Source organism: Aspergillus costaricaensis (genome assembly GCF_003184835.1).
Source record: "Aspergillus costaricaensis CBS 115574 unplaced genomic scaffold BO79scaffold_18, whole genome shotgun sequence".
NCBI classification, from domain to species: Eukaryota; Fungi; Ascomycota; class Eurotiomycetes; order Eurotiales; family Aspergillaceae; genus Aspergillus; species Aspergillus costaricensis.
In genome coordinates this window covers 237,244-256,841 of record NW_020291818.1, presented here as the reverse complement: position 1 = coordinate 256,841, position 19,598 = coordinate 237,244, and the positions used below count along the sequence as shown (strand labels likewise).

The 19,598-nt window shown below is 47.3% G+C and overlaps 7 protein-coding genes across 7 annotated transcripts; 4 read left to right on the top strand and 3 right to left on the bottom strand.

Annotated features, from left to right (window-relative positions):
* Positions 1 to 615: 615 nt before the first annotated feature.
* On the top strand, positions 616 to 2,407 carry BO79DRAFT_266810 (putative amino acid transporter (Mtr); the record flags this gene model as incomplete). The annotated part of the gene is made up of 6 exons (XM_025686994.1): positions 616 to 822; positions 879 to 1,140; positions 1,205 to 1,396; positions 1,447 to 1,608; positions 1,674 to 1,906; positions 1,979 to 2,407. Exons 1-6 carry the CDS (start codon positions 718 to 720, stop codon positions 2,405 to 2,407), a joined length of 1,383 nt encoding a protein of 460 aa, XP_025538863.1. The 5' UTR covers positions 616 to 717.
* A 2,438-nt stretch (positions 2,408 to 4,845) lies between these two features.
* Positions 4,846 to 5,974, top strand: BO79DRAFT_149484 (kinase domain protein; the record flags this gene model as incomplete). The annotated part of the gene is made up of 3 exons (XM_025678587.1): positions 4,846 to 5,179; positions 5,228 to 5,523; positions 5,597 to 5,974. 3 exons carry the CDS (start codon positions 4,846 to 4,848, stop codon positions 5,972 to 5,974), a joined length of 1,008 nt encoding a protein of 335 aa, XP_025538862.1.
* Positions 5,975 to 8,256: 2,282 nt separating this feature from the next.
* Positions 8,257 to 8,676, bottom strand: BO79DRAFT_255735 (uncharacterized protein; the record flags this gene model as incomplete). The annotated part of the gene is made up of 3 exons (XM_025686144.1): positions 8,257 to 8,309; positions 8,370 to 8,510; positions 8,586 to 8,676. 3 exons carry the CDS (start codon positions 8,674 to 8,676, stop codon positions 8,257 to 8,259), a joined length of 285 nt encoding a protein of 94 aa, XP_025538861.1.
* A 2,408-nt stretch (positions 8,677 to 11,084) lies between these two features.
* BO79DRAFT_255734 (endo-1,4-beta-xylanase) lies at positions 11,085 to 12,113 on the top strand (the record flags this gene model as incomplete). The annotated part of the gene is made up of 1 exon (XM_025686143.1): positions 11,085 to 12,113. The coding sequence occupies one exon, from the start codon at positions 11,085 to 11,087 to the stop codon at positions 12,111 to 12,113; it is 1,029 nt and encodes a 342-aa protein (XP_025538860.1).
* A 1,197-nt stretch (positions 12,114 to 13,310) lies between these two features.
* On the bottom strand, positions 13,311 to 15,786 carry BO79DRAFT_245817 (uncharacterized protein; the record flags this gene model as incomplete). Its single annotated transcript, XM_025685499.1, has 4 exons — positions 13,311 to 13,743; positions 13,817 to 14,099; positions 14,201 to 14,272; positions 14,351 to 15,786. 4 exons carry the CDS (start codon positions 15,784 to 15,786, stop codon positions 13,441 to 13,443), a joined length of 2,094 nt encoding a protein of 697 aa, XP_025538859.1. The 3' UTR covers positions 13,311 to 13,440.
* A 513-nt stretch (positions 15,787 to 16,299) lies between these two features.
* Positions 16,300 to 17,538, bottom strand: BO79DRAFT_149426 (uncharacterized protein; the record flags this gene model as incomplete). The annotated part of the gene is made up of 5 exons (XM_025678586.1): positions 16,300 to 16,475; positions 16,535 to 16,666; positions 16,724 to 16,827; positions 16,887 to 17,312; positions 17,357 to 17,538. 5 exons carry the CDS (start codon positions 17,536 to 17,538, stop codon positions 16,300 to 16,302), a joined length of 1,020 nt encoding a protein of 339 aa, XP_025538858.1.
* Positions 17,539 to 17,909: 371 nt separating this feature from the next.
* On the top strand, positions 17,910 to 19,472 carry BO79DRAFT_149699 (cytochrome P450; the record flags this gene model as incomplete). Its single annotated transcript, XM_025678591.1, has 4 exons — positions 17,910 to 18,048; positions 18,109 to 19,114; positions 19,170 to 19,246; positions 19,300 to 19,472. The coding sequence occupies 4 exons, from the start codon at positions 17,910 to 17,912 to the stop codon at positions 19,470 to 19,472; spliced, it is 1,395 nt and encodes a 464-aa protein (XP_025538857.1).
* Positions 19,473 to 19,598: the final 126 nt, after the last annotated feature.

Below are 19,598 nucleotides of genomic sequence, written 5' to 3'. Positions count from 1 at the left end.
AACACTCCCGCGATGAAACACTTTCTCGAGAATCAGAAGTTGCTTATGATATTAATGTTTACGCGGATTTCGAAAAATGAACAGGTGCTTACATTTTCCGGCAGGACATTATAGTTGCCTGGTTTGGTTAGCCAACAATTTAGCGTTTTGGTAAATAAATAAATCCCCTCCCAGTTCATGCCATGACCCTCCTGGGAGTCTCGTATTGGTTTTGATGACTATTGTGTATGTTGGCTAGTTGACTTACTAGCTGTATCAATCCTAGTAAGTCTGGCTATGGTTGAGTAGAAATCTCAGCCTGAGTTATCGATTGATTTCTCCATCTATCTCAGTTTATCTTGACCGATAAGCGAAGCAGGAAGAAGTACACTCGGCAAATCTCGGCTTGGCACCCGATCACACGAATATTGGCGGTTTTTGGGAGGGTGCTTTTCTTCCAACGCCAACGTCGGCTTATCTGCGGGGGAACGACCCACAATATGCGGTTTTGGGAAAGCCTAAGCTTGTTGATCAAGGCCGCATTCAGCTGCCGCACTTTGACTGAAAATGCGGGGGATCCGAGATGCGTTAATCGTCTTCTGTGCCTCTGTATTGGCCCCGACGTCATTGGCTACGCTGGTTCCCAACACCTGTTATAAAGGGGTCACCATGGCCTTCTCGATGTGCTGGAATCTTCCTTTTTCTCTCCAGGAATAATTCAGCATCCCTTTTTTCGATATGGACGCCGACAAAAAGGACATTGAAGATGTGCCGCAGCAACCCGAATACGTTCATGACGATGTGTTCGGGGAGATCTCGGAGCACGGTCCCAACTTTCGCAATGTTCATACAAGCAGTTCTCATTAAACAAAGTCACAAAAGCTAATTGATTCCACTAGGTCGGCTTCCTAGGAACCGTTATCCTCATGATGAAGACGCAGATTGGTTTGGGCGTTCTCGCCATCCCATCCGCTCTGGATGTTCTGGGCATGGTCCCTGGTATTATTTGTTTGTTTGTAATCTACTGCATCACTACTTGGTCTGGCTATATTGTTGGCACCTTCAAGATCAACCACCGCGAGGTGTACAGCATTGACGATGCCGGTGCACTCATGTTTGGCCCGGTGGGCCGTTGGGCCCTTTCAGCCGCATTTTGCCTTTGTACGTGACCCCATCAAATAGTCGATGTAATATAACGCCAATAGTAGTTGCTAACTATATGCAGATTACATTTTCACCAGCGGTTCTGCAATTCTCGGTCTTTCCATTGGCTTGAACGCTGTGTCTACCCATGCAACATGCACGGCCGTCTTCACCGCCATTACAGCCATCGTCGGTTTCTGCTTCTGTAGTATCCGAACGTTAGGTCGCATCACCACCGTTGCATGGGTGGGCCTACCATGTATCCTAACTGCCGGTACTTTCCCCATCGACACGTCTTATGCACTATACACTGACTTTTCACAGTGATTATCGTTACTGTCGCAGTCGGTGTAGAGGACCGCCCCGCTGACGCGCCCAAAACGGACGGTCCCTGGGTTTCCGACTGGGTGGCCGTCGGCCATCCCAGTTTTGCGGATGGAATTGCAGCAGTATCGAACCTACTATTCTCTTTTACAGGAATCCCGGGTGAGCTAAACCCGTCTGGTTGTTCCTTCCCGGTGCTACCTTACACTAATACCGTCCAATCCCAGGGTTTTTCTCCATCGTCTGCGAAATGCGCGATCCCCACCAATACACCAAAGCCGTGGTCATAAGCCAGACCGGAGTCCTCGCCGTATATTCTGTAATTGGCGGAGTTGTTTACTACTACTGCGGTACCTACGTTTCTTCACCGGCTCTTGGTTCAGCCGGTGGAGTTGTAAAGATCATCAGCTATGCATTTGCATTACCCGGGCTCCTAGCCACACTGACAATAATTGCACATGTAAGCCACAAGCAGCCCAATTGCGACATAGGTCCCAACATGCCAACCATACCTCTTGCTAAAACACTAAAGGTCCCCGCAAAATTCATCTTCGTCAATATCCTCCGCGGCTCGCGCCACCTCACCAGCAACTCGCCCACGCACTGGATAACGTGGCTGAGCTGTACCTTCGGAATAGTTGCGATCGCGTGGATCATTGCCAGCACAATACCCGTCTTCGATGCCTTGGTTTCTCTCATCGGTGCTTTACTTGGTCCGCTTATTTGCATTCAACCGATGGGTGCCATGTGGCTGTACGATAATTGGAGGAAGGGGAAGGATGCAGCGCGGTTATCGAAACGGTGGATGTTCCAAGTGGTATGGAGCGTGTTGATCATACTCATCGGCTCATTCATGATGGTGGCGGGAACTTATGGGTCCGTTAAATACATCATGGCATCTTATGCTGAGAGTGGAGGGTCTGCTGCCTTTTCGTGTGCTGATAACTCTAACTCTGTTTGATGGGTTGGTTTGACCCATGAGGAAGCTAGAATCAGCGTTCGGAGACGAGCTATGTGTACAGGATGAATATACTAGGACTATAGACAGAGGTACAGATACCAGGAATATACGTTGAGCTTCGTATTTATGAGAGGCGTAACAAAGCTAGCTGACATCAAGGAACTGGCGCCTATTCCAAGCTGTCTGTCTCTTAAGAAACCCATATCTCTGCGAGCCGCTAGAGCCATATACAGCGGGTTTTCGGACCTGATTCCACGGCGGGGAGAGCAAGGCTGATCTTTGACAGCTCTGCGTCGGTATGGCCTATACCCCTCGAGTGTGGGACCAGAAATATATATGCTTGTTTTGAAGAGCCTTTTGGTTTTGTGAAACAATTTCATGGTTTATTTGTGCAGGAGATGGTCGGGGATAGATTAATTCAGGGGTCTGTGATGCTACCTTCCTAGATTTCGATTCATTAAAACGTGACGGCTTCCTCGATGGGGACATGTTCTGATATGGAGATTTCTCAAGTAATGAATAGTCGATTGTACATCAAGCCCACAGAGTAACAAAATCTTAATGCAACTCCTCCCTGCCTCCACTCACTACTCATGGTGCTAAAGAGGGATCATCCGTCGACCATTGCGTCTCAATACTGGAAACTCATGCGTCCGGAGTCGCTGCGAAAAGATTCAATAATGTTTTCTATTGTAGGTCCATTTGGTCAGAAAATTAGCAGAACATAGCCAGAAAATCTGCTGTGCCGCAGGTACCGTGACCCTTCTAATCAGTAGTAATGCACAGATACTGAAGCCAAATTCTCAGGAATGTTAAACCCCCTGACTAGGTTCATCAAGAATATATCTCAATTCCAGACTACATTTAACATGTTCGATTACGTTGAAATACCTCAGAATTGAAATGGCGCCATATCAGCCAGCTGGACAGATAAAGCTATGAGAGTAGACCGGTAAATTCCTGCTTTGTGTTAAGGGAGAGAGCGGAAAGGGTTGCGATTTAGAAGGTATATTCCGGAGAATACAGAGAACATGAAGGCCATAAAAGGTTACGGAGTCCTCTATTCCCTACACCCGGCACTTACAAAATTAAGAATATAATCTTTACTATCATTATGAGTCGGAACTCTGCGAGGGGCCTCCACAAGGTCTCTGCTTCTTTGATGCAATTCACTGGAGGTCCTCTCGAAGTAATGATAATCACCAATGACACCATGAAAGGCCCTGTATGGATCGATGCAACATAGTCTGTGTGCTGTGGAATTCAATTGAGAAATCTGTAAGATGATTTGATCACAAGCCAAGAATAGTTGGCGCTGATTTTTCCAGGTTCCAGAGATCACTACGGCAGAAATTCAGTAGGCATCACCGTACTTCAATTGAGCCAGTCATCTAGTATCATCGCATAGAGGCTCCAAGGCTCACCTCTCTTCTAACGACAGAGAGGATCAAAGCCTTGTTGTCACAGTGGGACTGAAGACTAATGCAGGAACTCGTATTGGTACAATCCATATCCACCAGGATAAGACGTGGAAATTCCTCGCTTCTCGTGAAGGGAGAGAGGGTGGGTTTGCGGAAATTATTGCACAGTCTCGCATTTTAGGGGTTATAACCAGCTAGGCAAAGTGCTCCTTCCATCCGTGTTTGAGAAAGGAATTCGATTGCGGATGTTGGGAGAGTATAACAATAGATTGTATGTCACATTCCATCCGTAGTCGGGATTTACTATGTTCAGGAACACCCCGTACATCAGGTAGATTTAGTTAGCTAATTTCTTGTAGAACTTAGGAATTTGAAATCCTTTAAATTCAGCACACCCTACAAAATGCAGACAAATAATGGTGAAGTTTTGCCTACGGCTTTAAGTTCCACGTGATCCTCCAGGAGTTTTCTCGATTTCACCGAGGGGCTATATACCATCAAGCTTCTTCTGGCAGAGTGATTATATACCATAATCATTTATCATTCCCTTTCAGCTGCACCTTTGCTACACTCAGTTCCTCTCATTTGAACTGAGGGTCCTAATGTATCGGTCTTCGAGATACCACCGCAATCCTCTTGCTTCTCTGAACTGGCTGGTCTCAAAGCAACCACTGCTCTCTAAATCCTACATCCCGCTATATTCCTACATTTCCAAATGCCCTAGAAGGTACCTACAACAAAGACCTTTGGTCTCCCCTCAGTGGACATCTATGCCACGGAACTTTCCATCTTCTGGATTCAAATTACTCGACTCATCCTTACGTATTGAAGAAGAAACATTACCAACATATCAGGCCCAGAGATATTATCCCATCCGACAGGGGGAAATTTTCAACAACCGATATCAGGTTTTAGCCAAATAGGCTACGGAGTCACTTCCACTGTATGGTTTGGTCGTGACTTGGTGTAAGTACATCTTGACTACTATCTACTTTCTGGGTGGAGCTTTTATTTACAATGTACTACAGAAATTCCAGCTATGTCGCTTTGAAGATATACGTAACAGGTGAGGAAAGAGACCATGAATTGAATATCTATCGTCATATGAACTCAGCAAAGTTCAAACATCCTGGTAGAAGTCTCATTCGAAAATTACTCGATCATTTCATTATCACGGGTCGCCATGGGCAACATATTTGTCTTGTTCACGAACCCCTAGGAATAAGTGCGAGTGAGCTGCTGCAATGGTTTCCTGGAAATACGGTGACTCTTGAGGATATGAAAGTATGCATCCGACAGTTACTCATTGCGTTAGATTTCTTGCATTCTGTAGCTGGTGTGATTCACACGGGTACGTATGCCTTCTTATCTAGCGATATCGAGAGGCTAATTTGCTTAGATCTTCAGCTGAAGAACTTGCTTTTGCCCACACCAAAGCCAGAGGCGCTTTTCAAGTTTGAGGAAGAGGAGATGAGGATGCCATCGGCACGAAAGGTGCTTCAGGACCGTATTATCTACCGGTCCTCGCGCTTCCCTCCTGGAGACGGACTACCACTTCTCTGTGATTTTGGTGAAGCACGACTTGGCGATGAGAAACATAACGAAGATAATATGCCAAATCCTTACAGGGCTCCTGAAGTGATTCTAAAAGCAAGCTGGGATTATAAGGTTGATATTTGGAGTGTTGCTATGGTTGTAAGTCTATTACACGCATTCATCAATTATTGACTTTACTGGAATTGAAAGGATGCTAATCTGTATCCTGGAGGCGTGGGACATTGTGAGCTCATTCACACTCATCAGAGGCAGAAATACAGAGGGCATATTTGATGATCATGTCCACCTTGCAGAATTGGTTGCACTCTTAGGCTCCCCACCACCTGAGTTCCGTGAACGAAGTCATCTCAGTTCTGTCTTCTGGGACAACTACGGTGCCTGGGGAGGATTAGCCCCGGTTCCTGATATTACCTTGGAATCTTTGGCTATCGATATCAAAGGCGAAGACAAAGATGGGTTTCTGCGATGGATTCGACGGGCTTTGCAATGGAATCCTTCTGACCGACCGACAGCGCTGGAGCTTTTGTATGATGACTGGTTGATGAAGGGACTTGAGCTAGGGAAACGGAAAGGGACCATTAAATCTTGATGACTTTTATCTGTCTGTCTTTAACGTAATCCACGGTTAGGTGGCCCACTACGGTGAGGTGGCCCATCAGTAATACTATACAAAAGACTCTTTTTAAACACAAGATAACTCAACCATTATAAGTCTGGAAGACTCAATATTATATAAATAGATTATAAATAATATAAATAAATATCTAGTACTCCTCAGAGATCTATATGTAAATATAAATAGTATCTTTTCATAATACAATATATATAATTTATCTGTAATTCTAGATATATCAATATATCTTATATAAGAAAAATTTTAAAAACTCTGGAAAAAATACATATCAATTTTTCTATTATATATTATTTATATATGAAGTTATAACTAATCAATCTTTGTAGTGGTTGAGATATAAAAGATTTAAAAAGGCTTCTTTTATATGGGATAACCAGATGGGCCACCTCACCGTAGTGGGCCACCTAACCGTGGATTACGTTAGTAGAAGCAGTGTTGCTCATATTTCGATACCCTATTAAAGCAATGATTTTCTCAAAAGTACCAATCGCTTGTTTCTTCTGTCAACTGTACGGAAGTGGAACAGGGGCAAGAATCATACTCTGCAACCATGTCATTCTGATCCTTAGCATATCATGGGAGTTCTCGATAAGACAGAATAGGATAGTATAGATAAGAGGGGTAGATCTGAGCCGCGTATGTAAGGGAACCGATATGTAGTTAGATACGAAGTACTCCGTAGATGCATCGGATATCGAAGCCGACCGAGGGATGATTATCATCTGGTTAGTCCGACCACTCAATTACACATGCTTATCGCTTGATGTGGTATTGTATCCAGGCTTTACCTCAACAGGCATTTGTGACTGTGTTCCGAGGACTTCAAGGCGATCTTTCCATATTGGGTTAGGACGACGGTGACTTGAAATCGTATTCAGGTTTAGTTTTGTTGATATAGGTTTGAAGACTACCTGCAACTAGTATGAGCACGATATGTGCCGGAAGATGTCACATTGGAATTGTCTGTTGGATGAACTTGGTATCGCTTGCGGAATTCTGAAGGTCTGTATGGTTATTATTAAACTGGGCTGAATCCAGCAGTTGGCTCTAGGCCTTTTGGCTTCTTAAACGCCTTGATTTTATGCTTACTTGACCGGTTTCTGTTTCAAACGGCCGGAAAAGGGATCAGTCATCAGGAGATAGATATGAATATGGGTTATCCGGCTATTCGGTCAAGTTCCGATTGTGTAATTGTGTACCTGCAGCTGGTTTGTGTTACTACTATTCTGATACAGTTACCTGTCATTATACCAGACTTAAAATAGCCCCCCTTCATACTAGGTGAGCGGATTCATCCTTGTTAATCTCTTTCCATTTTCCTCATCGGCTTCTTTCACAGACCCTGATATTCCTTCAAGCAATCTTGATAACTCTTGAGTAGATTCAGCATATATGATGAATAGCATGCTATTTGATCTAAAGCGCTATACATTCTTCTCTGATAAACTTAACTAACAAGGATACCACCATGGAAATTCTCACAGTTAATGAATCAGGCGTCACCTTTACGACTTTTCCTTGATAAAGAACTGTAAATGAGAGCTGTGACAGGACTACTCTCACATACGTTAGATAGTCCATGTAGTAGAAGCTTGCAGATCCAGAGGAACACTAACCTAAAACAAAACCCTTGCGGCCCCCAACATTGTAGCTCACCTGGAAGATTTGGCTTCCAACTGGGCCATAATATTTCAAAGTTTGGAACTGGAATGGTGAGAGTGAGTAGCAATGCGCCCAGTACTCGCTTGATGCTATAAGTAAACTTCAACTCTAGTCTACATATTGTTTTCTATATCTACTCGTCGTACGCTATCGTACTTGAGGCTTGGTAGTTATATCTATTGAGTTCCAGCAGGAAATACTAGAGCTCCAGATTGATATAGCAGCTTGTTATCAGCTAGGACTAGCTCCCGCGCCAGGATCCGTTCCTGAACTCGAGTCCAGCAAAAGAATGGCAACAACACCAGCATCATACCACCATCATGATTGTCATCATGAGAGGGAAACGATCTAGCGAGGCCCGGCTTGACTTAAATCCCATTTTTCTCAACTACATCACATCCCACTTCCCGCCAAGTACAGGCCTTCAGTACTACCTAACCGTACAATAGAATATTCTATTGGCAGTCAGTATGATGGGACCCCGTTTATGGGTCTAAGTCAATCGAGAAAATATATACTACCAACCTTTCCTCCATGGGAATGAGGAGCCTTGGCTGTTTACTCAGGCATTCCAATTACTTCCTTATGATTCCGACTAGAGCCCCGACTTCCCCCCCAGCTGCATTTACTTGAAATCAATTAGTATGAGATAGTATCACGCAGCTTATAGTTCAAGACAGATACCTACCTGTGCTTTGTAACTGCGGCGCATTCTTTTGAGCAGGAGCAGCGCCTGGAGATTCGTTTAAGGTATTACCAGTTCCAGCAAGCACATTGACTGCCTCCTCAGCTGCGTTCCCCGGGTCAGCCATAGATTGTCCAGCATTACCTATAATGGGATTAGCACCAGACTATTCGTCGCCTCGACAAAGTGGAGAGGCTCAGTGGGTGAGCTGTAGCACACTCAATAACGTAGTAGGTCCGACTTGGCTAAGCCCTTGTTCGAAGGCTTCGTCAATCGGATCCAGCATGCTGAAGTCATTGGAGTATGTCATAGTAAAACAGAGAGAATTAACATGATATAACAGGAGAGCAGCTTCAAGGGATACAAACCCTGAGGCATAGGGATTGCTGTAACAAGGCCAGCAACTGCCAGGAAAGAAGTAGCGACAACAGTAAAAGTCTTCATATTGTTAAAGGTGGACAAGTTTCTTGGGGTAACTGTAAACAAAGATCTAACATGAGGAGAATTAAATTGTAGAGTGATGTAGGAAGGGGGCGAGCGCTCTTTTTATTTTGTACAAGATATTTCTTCGAGATACTTAATATGTGAAAAAGTATGCCTCAATAAACAATAGTCTGTACCACATTCAATTTACATCCAAATCGGGATTATCTGACTTAAGTTTCGGTGGAACATGTCATGTGGCTGATATTCATGGGCCCTTTAAGTAGAGACATGATGGCGCTAGTGGAACATTATTGGCATAATCGGATTATGAAGTCTTCTCTACCCGGTGACTTAATGCTGACTGACCACCTTGTTTTACAGAGAAGTAAGCCGTCTGCCATTCAAGAAGAACTGAGAATCATGCATTCTTATTCGGACTAATATCGCTGAGTTTGCGGCTCGCCTAAATAGAAAATTAGAGCGGTTTGGCAAATCTGCAAGGCCTCTATACCTTGACTATGTCAATACTTCTCAATCGCCATCCGCGTTAGGGGCACTTGGTATGTCTGTAACATGTCATATATATTAATTTAGATTATTCAATAGTCTGCTAAAGAATTCTAGTACGCCTCTTCTACCTTTCTAGGTTCTATTACAACATAGCCATTTGTGCAGGTAGCTTTACCATCAGTATAAATTGGGACATTCCCCTCGGTCACTTGGTCGAGTGGACGTGATATTTTGTTGTTCGTCTAGCGGTAAGTGAGAAAACAGTATAGTTCGGCCTCCTGGTAGGCACCGCCAAGCTTTCCATCATCTGCAATGGAGAGTAATGGCTTAAAGCTGATTAAATGGACATGCGTTCTATAATCCTGTGGACATGTTAAATATATCATGGTATTTAAGAACAACCGTGTTTCCCTAACTCGGAAGTGGCCTTACGCCATTACGCTGAAAGGGAAACATGTTGCTCGAGTTTTCAGCTTGATGCTAAGGAGCAACACCATATTTCACTTATTAGTGGCACAGACTTTGACACATGGATTGATATCGCTATAATAATGAAAACTTGTATTCGTCCACCGTGTTATAAGAGCTAAAGCTGTTCCGATGTCGAGGATCGTAAGCCGTAAATTTCTCTATTCGGCGTTAATCAACATTTTAGATGAGGGAAGCACGAAGCTAGTATGAAATTATCTGTATTATATGTTGAGGCATTCATGTAGGCTAGCCACGTGCTGCGCTCAGGCCGCCCACACAAAGCACCTCTTCACGTTGCTTTGTTTCGCTCTCCTAGATAGCTCAATCCAACTCACTCTTTTGATTCGCGTTCGTTCCGTTCGTCTTGCTGCTTTCGTTGCTGTAGAACGCTCCTCAAGATTATATTTGATGAACGCCTTGGGAGGCCTTTCATCTACCAGAAGACTTATATCTTAATCGCAGTTTCACCATTTTCATCCTTGAAACTGGCGACAAAAAAGACACTACTGCGACATGTAAAACCCAAGCCATAGAACTAGTTTTGATTTGCTTTCAGAGGAATATACTTTGCTACTGACTGACTCACCTATTCTCCCGGGTCAGTGGTATAAGCATAGATAATATCAAATATATCCTATGACATGATAATGTCTTCATTGACTTGGCCTATTAATATAGATGATGAATGACCGGTTATTGGGGCGTCCGATCTTCTTCTTTGACCTTTAAATCGGTTAGGAGAGTATGTCAAGGTTCTAGACCTGGCAACTGAATCCGGAACGCTTCTTCGTCTAACTTGTAGTTTCTGTTAGAACCGATTGACCGCCAGTGAAACCTCCACTATTTTCGTTAAGCTATACGACATATTCCCTATTCTTATCATGAGATTAAGTTTTAGAGCCAGGGATAGCCATAGCAGATCGTCGGATTAGCTTAAAACTTAGCAGGAAAAACAGGAGACAACAGTGCTAAAAATCTTATGTGGGTCCCTGGCAGTGTACTCTGTACGAGTATACGAAGGATCCAGGATCCGTTACAGGTCACAAAGTCTCGGGAATGCTTCTCGTGGCAAAAAGGAACAATGGTTCAACAAATGAAAAGGCGCGTTCGTCTTCGTACAGGTGCCAAGCTTCTGTCCTCATCGCCTGCTGCAACGGGCACAAGAATGATAGACCCACTATATTCACGGCATTGCGACGCCATGTTTCCCGTCTGAAGAACCTATAAATACCTTGACCAGCAGACTTTAGTTGGATGCTATTCATTGCAAGATATCAGGAAAGAAAAGAGAACATAGGTTCAACCAGAACAATGAAGACCTTTGGTGCCGCGACCCTCATTACCGCGTTGCTCGCAACGAGTGAAGGAGCAAATGCCTTCACCAAGACCAACACCACCCCGTTGAAAAAGGTAGCAGAAAGCAAGGGTATCCTCATTGGGTCCGGGGCTATCAATCCGAATTATCTCAATGATACTTTGTTTGCGACCGTCCTTGCCGATCAGTTTCAAAGTCTGGCTCCCGAGAATGAGTTGAAGTGGACATTCATACACCCGACCCCAAACCACTACAATTGGAACGCGACCGACCGCCTTGTCAGCTTCGCGGAGAAGCACGACATGGTGGTGAAGGGGCATGGGCTCATCTCGAGCTGCTGCAACCCCGATTACCTGCTCAATATCACCGATCCCAAACAATTCCGTGCCGCCATGGTCACTCATTTTGAAGCGATCATGCACCGATACGCCGGCAAGATGGATCGGTGGGACGTTGTCACCGAGGCTCTTAAGTCTATGGGTGGCGGACTACAGGCCAATGACTTCTACAAAGTGCTTGGACCTGGATACATTGCAGACGCCTTTCATATCGCTAGGGCAGCGGGCCCAGACGCCAAGTTGTTTCTCAGCGAGAATCTGGTCGAGTCGCTTCCCGGTAAGCGTCAAGAGCTCTACGACCTAGTCTCCGGACTTGTATCAGACAAGGTCCCGATCGACGGAATCGCTCTACAGATGCACGTTACCGAAGTAGCTCCGATCCCCGGTGTGATTACGGATATAATCAAATCTTACAATTCTCTTGGATTGGAGGTATCCATCTCAGAGATGGATGTCCATACCCTGAACACCACCCTCGAAACTGATATCTACAACGCCGTCCTCACTGAGGCCCTCGACGCTGGAGTCACCGACATCACCTTTTGGGGATTCACCGATAAGCATGCCTACACCTGGGTCAAGGGCGCAAAGCCATTGATGTTCGACGAGTACTACAACCCTAAGGGTGAATTCTACGCTACCCATACTGCCCTGACCAGCTTCGACAACAAAACACGCGCCAACTGAGGTTGGCCAGCATCATATCACCGAAAGATTTTCTGGAGGCCCTGTCTGCATTTATGCGAGGAGGATTGATGTTATGGGGAGAGATTGTATTCAAGGAACATTCAACACACCGGATGCTTAACTATTTGTCTAGCCAAGAGGCTTGTCGGCAGCCTTAGCTTGATTATTTTCCAGCAGCTTTGTATTTGTACTATGTATAGAATTTGATAGATTAGTTTATTATGTTTTTAATTGACATGCATATCGTTGCTTTTCCATCCTGTAACGAATTCTTTCCATAAGCTTTAACGGCTGCTGGGCTTAAACAAAAACATGCTGATCGAAATACACCACCACCCCGAGCCTAGAAACACGCCTTCATACTGGTGCTTGCGGCATTTCATACAACTAAATTGACTTGAAACAACAAAGTATGCAAGACACTTCTATTTGCATCATATGCCTTTTTTCCTCGCTAGCACGCACCATCGTACTGCACGCTTGGTAGGCACAAACTACGAACAGCACGCACCTAGGATTCTTTCAATGTGATGGAGTTTCAGAGTAACCTCTTATTTCCAGTAAACTTTGAGGAGCCAACAGTGTTTAGCCGTTATTCTCCGTGTAGAAACAGAAGGAATGGAACGTCGGGCGGCAATTTCGCCTAGTCCATCGACAAAGTGGTTCTAACGGATCTGCAGAGCTTAACCCGGATCATCGAATGAAGGGGCTTGGTTTGTTCCCGCATAGACTTCTGAGACCTCCGTTCGTGTTCGTATAGCCGCAGAGGTTCCACATGGCTCAAAAATAGCACGTAACTTAAATATGGGGACATACTTTGGTAGTATGATTTTGAGCAACGGTCCATTGACTTGTATCAGGATAGCCGATCCTTACACCCAATATCCATCATGGTTCGATGTAGAGGCAACCATCTATGTAGGCTTGGTCGTGTTGTTGGCACTCAGGCTGTTATATAAAGCATTATTACATACTTGCTCTGCTGTGTGTTTTAGATGATTAATATAATTATTCCTTTATCATATTCTTTTACTCCACTTAACGATGTGACGGTTAGAAAGCGGCCGAAAAGGGCTACTTCTGCGGCCCTTAGTTTCCCTTCGCTCAATGCCTCCTACCCCAGCGAAGTGTGTCGCCAGTCGCTGGGGAGGGGAGCCATTTTCGGCTCCCCCTTCAATCATCATATTCTCTTCGGTTCCAGGCCATATAAGGGCGGCCGCCCTTTTCCCTTCTCCAACCCTTCCTCCCACAGCATCCGCGGATTTCTTTTCGATGATCTATGAACGTTCGTGTCAACCAAACGGCCATTCCGTTCTCCTCTTCTCATTCATCTTCCGGCCGAGAACGAGATATCATCCACCTCATCTAAGCTCCAGCCTGTCCAATCGATACTCGGTAGCGCAGTGCCAGTCACCAGCTGGAGGCGACCTTCGTCCGCACTCACTCCCCAGCTCGAGGCGGATGACAACTGCTCGACCGGCGCGTTCCGCAGCAAGTTCTGTCCCTGCTTTGGAGGCACAAGACATGACGCTAGATATGGCTCTATGGCACTAGATACCAGATCTAACGTGTCAGTGGGATTGTACATGCGATGTCGATCCCGCGCGAATTGCAATCCAACTTTCATTAGCTGTCGTCGTTAGAATATGTATGTATGTATGTATACCGACTCATCGCTCCAGCTCGTCAGACAGCGTGCCTACCTCATAATCAGAACGATTCATCTTACGGACGGGGTCGATGAGGATCCGCACGCACAGCGCGTATGATGCGGCTAAAGTGGGATTGATTAGGAATGGGACCGTGCTGGCGTTGATCTCCTCGAGATGAACGACGAGTGTGATCATGCTTCGAGCTGCTTCTGTGCAGGAAACTGCGGCGCTCGAGGCAAGGTCTTGCCATGGTTGCTGGGCCCCATACTTGCGGAGTGCTCGGAGGAGATCGTCTCGGTCGACGAGTAGAGTTGCTCGGTGGAGGAGGATGAGTCTGTGGTCAGGGTGAGCTTAGAATTGCATCAAGCATATGGGTGAGTAAGTGAGGGAGGGAGATAAGGTCTGCGGCTGGGAGGGAGCAAGGAACACCCTTACGTGTTGTAATACTGCGAGGTGAAAAATACTTTCCGACGGACATTCGTGCTTGTCGAGGACGTTAATAAAAGTCTAGGTCTCGGTTTAGGTATATAAGTTTCCGTGCCAGTGCCAATTGGAGTTTGGGGATGGGGACGAAGACCAACATACTGCAGCTTATTTAATTGCTCATGCCACTCGTCGAGAAGCATGACTAGTTTCCCAGCTACACCCAGCTTCTCGCGTATGGAGTCTTCCGGAGAGAGATCCTGAGACTCTTCCATCTCCCATACCCGGATAGCTTGGTCGTTGATCTCATGCAATGTCCTCCCAAGGCCCCTCAGCGCGTAGAAATGCAAGTCCGTACTCGATCCATCATCGGCCCGACCACTCGGATCAAGGCCCGGATCAATCCCCCCAACGCTGGATGGCTGGCAGGTGATGAATGCGAGGAGTTTCTCAAACACCACGCTACACCACCATGTCTCTATTCCCTCATCGGGGTGGGTTGATGATCCTCTCGGTCGTTGGCCTCCACCCAGACCGATGGACTGGCCCATGCCGATTGCGAGTTTCACAACATCGTGAGAATCGGAGACTCGGTCGAATTCGAGCAAAGCGAGAGATAGGAGAAAGATCGCCTGGATGGAGCGAATTGTTCGGTAGCCGATCAGGTGGCCAAGTAGACTGTTACAGTACGCCATCCAGGCGCCCGCTTTGAAACCTGTGCTTGTAGGTCTCGCAGCACCTGCGCCCAAGATGAGGGCCACGCAATACAACGCCTGAAGGGGCGGGTCTTGCTGTGCGAGTAGTGCTTTGGGGGAATCGGCCGCGGTGAAGATGGTCGAGTGGACTGATTCGAGGACGCCCTGGATGGGGATTGGGAATATCGGATGGACGTCGGATAGATATTTCGACAGATGCATTGTCGCTTCGACATGTGTGGGCGGATCCGGTAGCCCGGTAGGATGGAGATGAGAGGTGGGCAGAGACGTGCTACTTCGAGAAGATGGACTGCACAATCCTGCACTGGATAACACGTCCGGAATGCCGAGTCTGCAAAATGCAAGGTCCAGCCAGTTCGTCATGAGTTGCACCGTGCTTGTGCCGCAGAATCGAGGCATCATCGGCAGTCGGCCGGTGTATCGTTCCCGGGAGCGTGATGGGACTGTGGCCGGGGCTGGCGGGCAGTTCGTGCAGGATGATTCTCTGGAAGGATTTTGGCGATGGGCGTCTCGAATTTGAAATGAGTCGTCGTCGAGCCGCGTAACGCTCTCAGGACTCGTGCTCCCATGACTATTCATGGGCAACAACTCGGGGATCGTCAGGCCCATGACAGATCCCAACAAGGGACTTGCAACGGGGTCCGGAACAGTATCCCGAAGAGGAATATTCTCGCTGGTAGATGCCGCATCGAGGTTCCGTCGTCGGGAGTACACGCGTACCCCTGGTCTGCGCTTGTCAGTGGTGATGCATTCCATGCCTGCCCGCAGACACGCTGTGCAGGCCGGTTGTCGCTCGTCACATCGGGTCTTTCGGGACCGACAGTAATTACAAGCAAACGACAACCGCTTGCGCTTTGGGGGTTTTGTGGTATCTTGTTGCATCGTGTTATGGAAGTGGTGATCAAGATGACTGTATGTCTAGGAAGATTGAAGCCACGGGGCCAAGGCTGGCTCGGATGGAAACGTGGGGGAGGTCATGGCACTCGTAGCCGAAATGCGGGGGAGATTTGGATGCTAAGCCTTTGGACCGGCAGGGGTGCAACCATAGAGCTCAATGCGTCTTTTGGATGGGTCTATGGAGGAGTATGATTGCGTCAGAATGCAAGAGGGATAGATTACTAGGCTCTGAGCCAGTCCGATTTCATGTTTCCCAAGGAGTCAGAAGGCCACTTTGCAACACCACGGAACTGCCTATATCGGTCAGTTCAGGTGCTCAGGAAGGATGCGTAGATAATCAATAAAACACTAGATAGCCTACATGTTCGCATCGAATACGGTACGCGAAATACAGGCTTACTACTATCATCGGTTCCAAAAACACATTCAATTGTTGCTACGATAAGCAATGACAAAGACAACGCACAAAGTCATGGCCTTGGTCCCCGCACGAAGGCTTCAAGCTGCGCCCGTCGGTTCGATATACGGGATTCCAGTCAGTCTGAATCCCCGGTCACTCAATTTCACCGGCTGTCTTGGAGAGGCTCGATTATAGGGATCCGGCTCCCCGTTTCTCAGCACGGGCAAGTCCACCAAGTTGAGGGCGTTGGGCCAATGGGTTGTCATCCGAGTATCTTTATCGAGATGAAACACTCAGTGCTTACTCGGAAAACAGAAGAGAAGATGAACTTACTTTCAAATGCAACCTTCTTTCTTTTCAAGTCCTCCTGCGTGGCATCTGCAACTGGCATGAAACACGTGTACACGCAGAGGCGTGGCGAATTACCCTCAGAGGAAACGTTATAATGGGGGGTTCTCGAGTCCCCTGTTTGATAAATAATCAGCAACAATCCAAACCAGATGGTGTATCAGGCAGGCTCACAGAGAATGAGATCCCCCGGCTCGGCAGTGACCTTGACCCATTCCATGCCCTTATTTTTGAGCCAGTTGAGGCCGGCTTCGGTAAACCCGTACCATTCTTTGGTCCTAATCGTGATTATCCCTTCAGAGCCATAATCAGTCACGTAGTCTGGGGATTGTCATACCAAGCAAAGATCTTGTCTTCCTCATTCTTGAATTCCTCATGGAACTCCTCGCTAAGCAAATGCGCACCCCGACAGACAATCAACCCTCCATCTTTCGGTCCGTTAGGCAGCAGATTGACCAATCCCTGGAGACACCGGAAGCCAGGTCTCTCGGGGTCCTGGTCCTGGTGTGGCCACGGCTTGTTTGGCTTAATGTCTGTTCTACCGGGGAACGAGATATTAACAGAATCAAAGGAGACAATCAGGTCCTGGGTGTCATAGACCTTCTCAAAAGCCTCAATAACACCGGGCTCCTGGCGGACAGCCCACGTGAAAGATTCATGGGACACGCCATACCCCAAGCACATGCCTTTCTCATTGATGTCGGGCAGGAAATCTTTGTGCACGGTCTTGGGGTCGTCGCGTCGAAAGCCAAGGCCGCTGGCACTCGAGGTTAGTTTGGGGTGTTCTGGTGGTGATGCTACACTCACAAGTCCTCGAGCCATTGGAAGATCTCGTCGGAATAGGCCAATGCTTTCTCCCTCGGGACAGCTTGCTTCACGACGGCATAACCGTCGCGAAGGAGGTCGTCTCGGAAGTCACCATATTTGGCGTCGACCCCTCCGGCGAAAAGACGGCCAGATGCTCTCGCTGTCTCGGCGGTGGTGGACATATCGTATGGTGGAAAGTGTGCTCGGAGCTACAGCAGACGGAGGAAAGCGCACATTAATACGAGAAGCCAGCCCGGCTTGGATGCTTATCTCGATATCTGGCACGCTTCGCTTCGCTTCGTTTCGCTTCGGATAGGCTCGCTTCACTATCTCCAGCATTCAGCGTTCGGGCCTCATGATAGATTTCTGGTGCAGAGAGACTCCCCGCTCGGGAAATCAGGTGGAGGATTGTTCTACGATGCCGTGGTCCATATTTCTTTAGTTAGACGGTGCCCATAGCAATGATCTGGTGAGGTCTGACCTAGTGGTCAGCAAAATGACGTCAAAATTCATCTTCCTAGCAGCATGTGCTTCTTTATGTCTGCTTGCTCGAATGATCTACGGGTTGCTCTTGGATCCTCTAAGAAAGATCCCCGGCCCAGTATCTGCCCGGTTCACCCGGCTCTTTCTTAAAATCGCTGTTCTTAGAGGGCGGAGATCTCAGTACATCCACGATTTGCATCAGAAATACGGTATACATCCAATCCTTCGATGGGAATCGCACCAGCTCTGACCCGCTGACTATCGCACAGGACACATCGTCCGGATCGCCCCCGACGAGATAGCGATCGCAAAGCTCGAGACATTCCGCACCATCCACCAGATTGGAAGCGGATACCAAAAGGCGCCCTGGTATCTGAAGTTCGTGACGAGTCCCCGTCCCGGGATCTTTGCCATGACAGATCCCAGGGATCACGCCGCACGCCGGAAGGCCTTCGCGCAGGGATTTGCCAACACATCAATACTGAAGTTTGAGCCTATCGTCCGCAAGAAGGTGGAGCTTGCAGTGTCCAAGATCCAGCGAGACGCGGAGGTTGGAACTGCGGATATCCTCAAGTGGTTCACGTTCATGGCGACAGATATTGCGGGAGAGCTGTCGTTTGGCCGCTCATTCGACATGTTGCAACTAGAGCGGAAAACACAGTATATCCGGGATCTGGAGGTCACCATGATGATATCTGGCGTGCGGGCTGAGCTTGGCTGGCTGTTTAGTCTTCTACGCTGGCTTCCTCTCAAAGCAATGCGCGAGGCACTGTCTCTGCCTGGTAGGTTACAAGGATATGGGCAGCAGGCGATTGAGAATCATAGGACGCATCTTCTTGAAAATGACAATCCCACTTTGAGTCTCTTCTCGAAGTTCCTGGACCCGAAGAACACACAAGGCCTTCCGATAGATGACATCGCAGTCGAGGCCTCAAATATGATTATCGCTGGTTCCGACACCACATCTATTTCACTGACGTACTTGATCTGGGCGCTGCTCCGGCCACGGAATCGAAAAGTCAAAGAGCGCGTACTACAGGAAATTCGCAAGTTTCCCGTGGATGCCAGCGCAAGCGACTTCATGCGCTCGGAATACCTCAGGGCAGTTGTGAACGAGGCACTGAGACTCTACGGCGCCGCTCCGAGCAGTCTCCCAAGAACCACGCCGCTATCTGGCGCGCAACTGGGAGGGTATAACATCCCCGGTGGAACAACCGTGAGCACCCAGGCGTTCTCGATTCATAGAGATCCTTTGTACTTTCCAGGACCCGAAACGTGAGCGTCCGGTCCGTGATTCCCTCATCCACGAAATGTTTCTAAACACCCACAGTTTCGATCCCGATCGATGGCTCAGCCAGACTCCCGAAATGAACGCAGCATTTCATCCGTTTGGGGCAGGGTCCAGAGGTGAGGATGAGACGTGTAGCATTCCAGTCGTGCACTGACGAATACTATCTTAGTGTGTATCGGAATGCATCTTGCGATGCTGGAACTCTTTACCGGGATGGTGATCTTCTTTCTGAAGTGTCCGACGGCGAGACTGGCTCCTTCTACAACAGAGGATAGTATGAAATTTGAGAATTACTTCCTTGTGGCGCCGATATCCCATCGCTGTGAGATCATGTTATGCTAGGCGGACTGCAATAGTGCAATGTTAAGACGGGTATGGATTGTGCGCTGGATGGATTACTGTTGGGTGTATCCTTGTCTTGCAACTATAAACACTGCATTAGTTTATATACACTGCTTCTTAGGAACA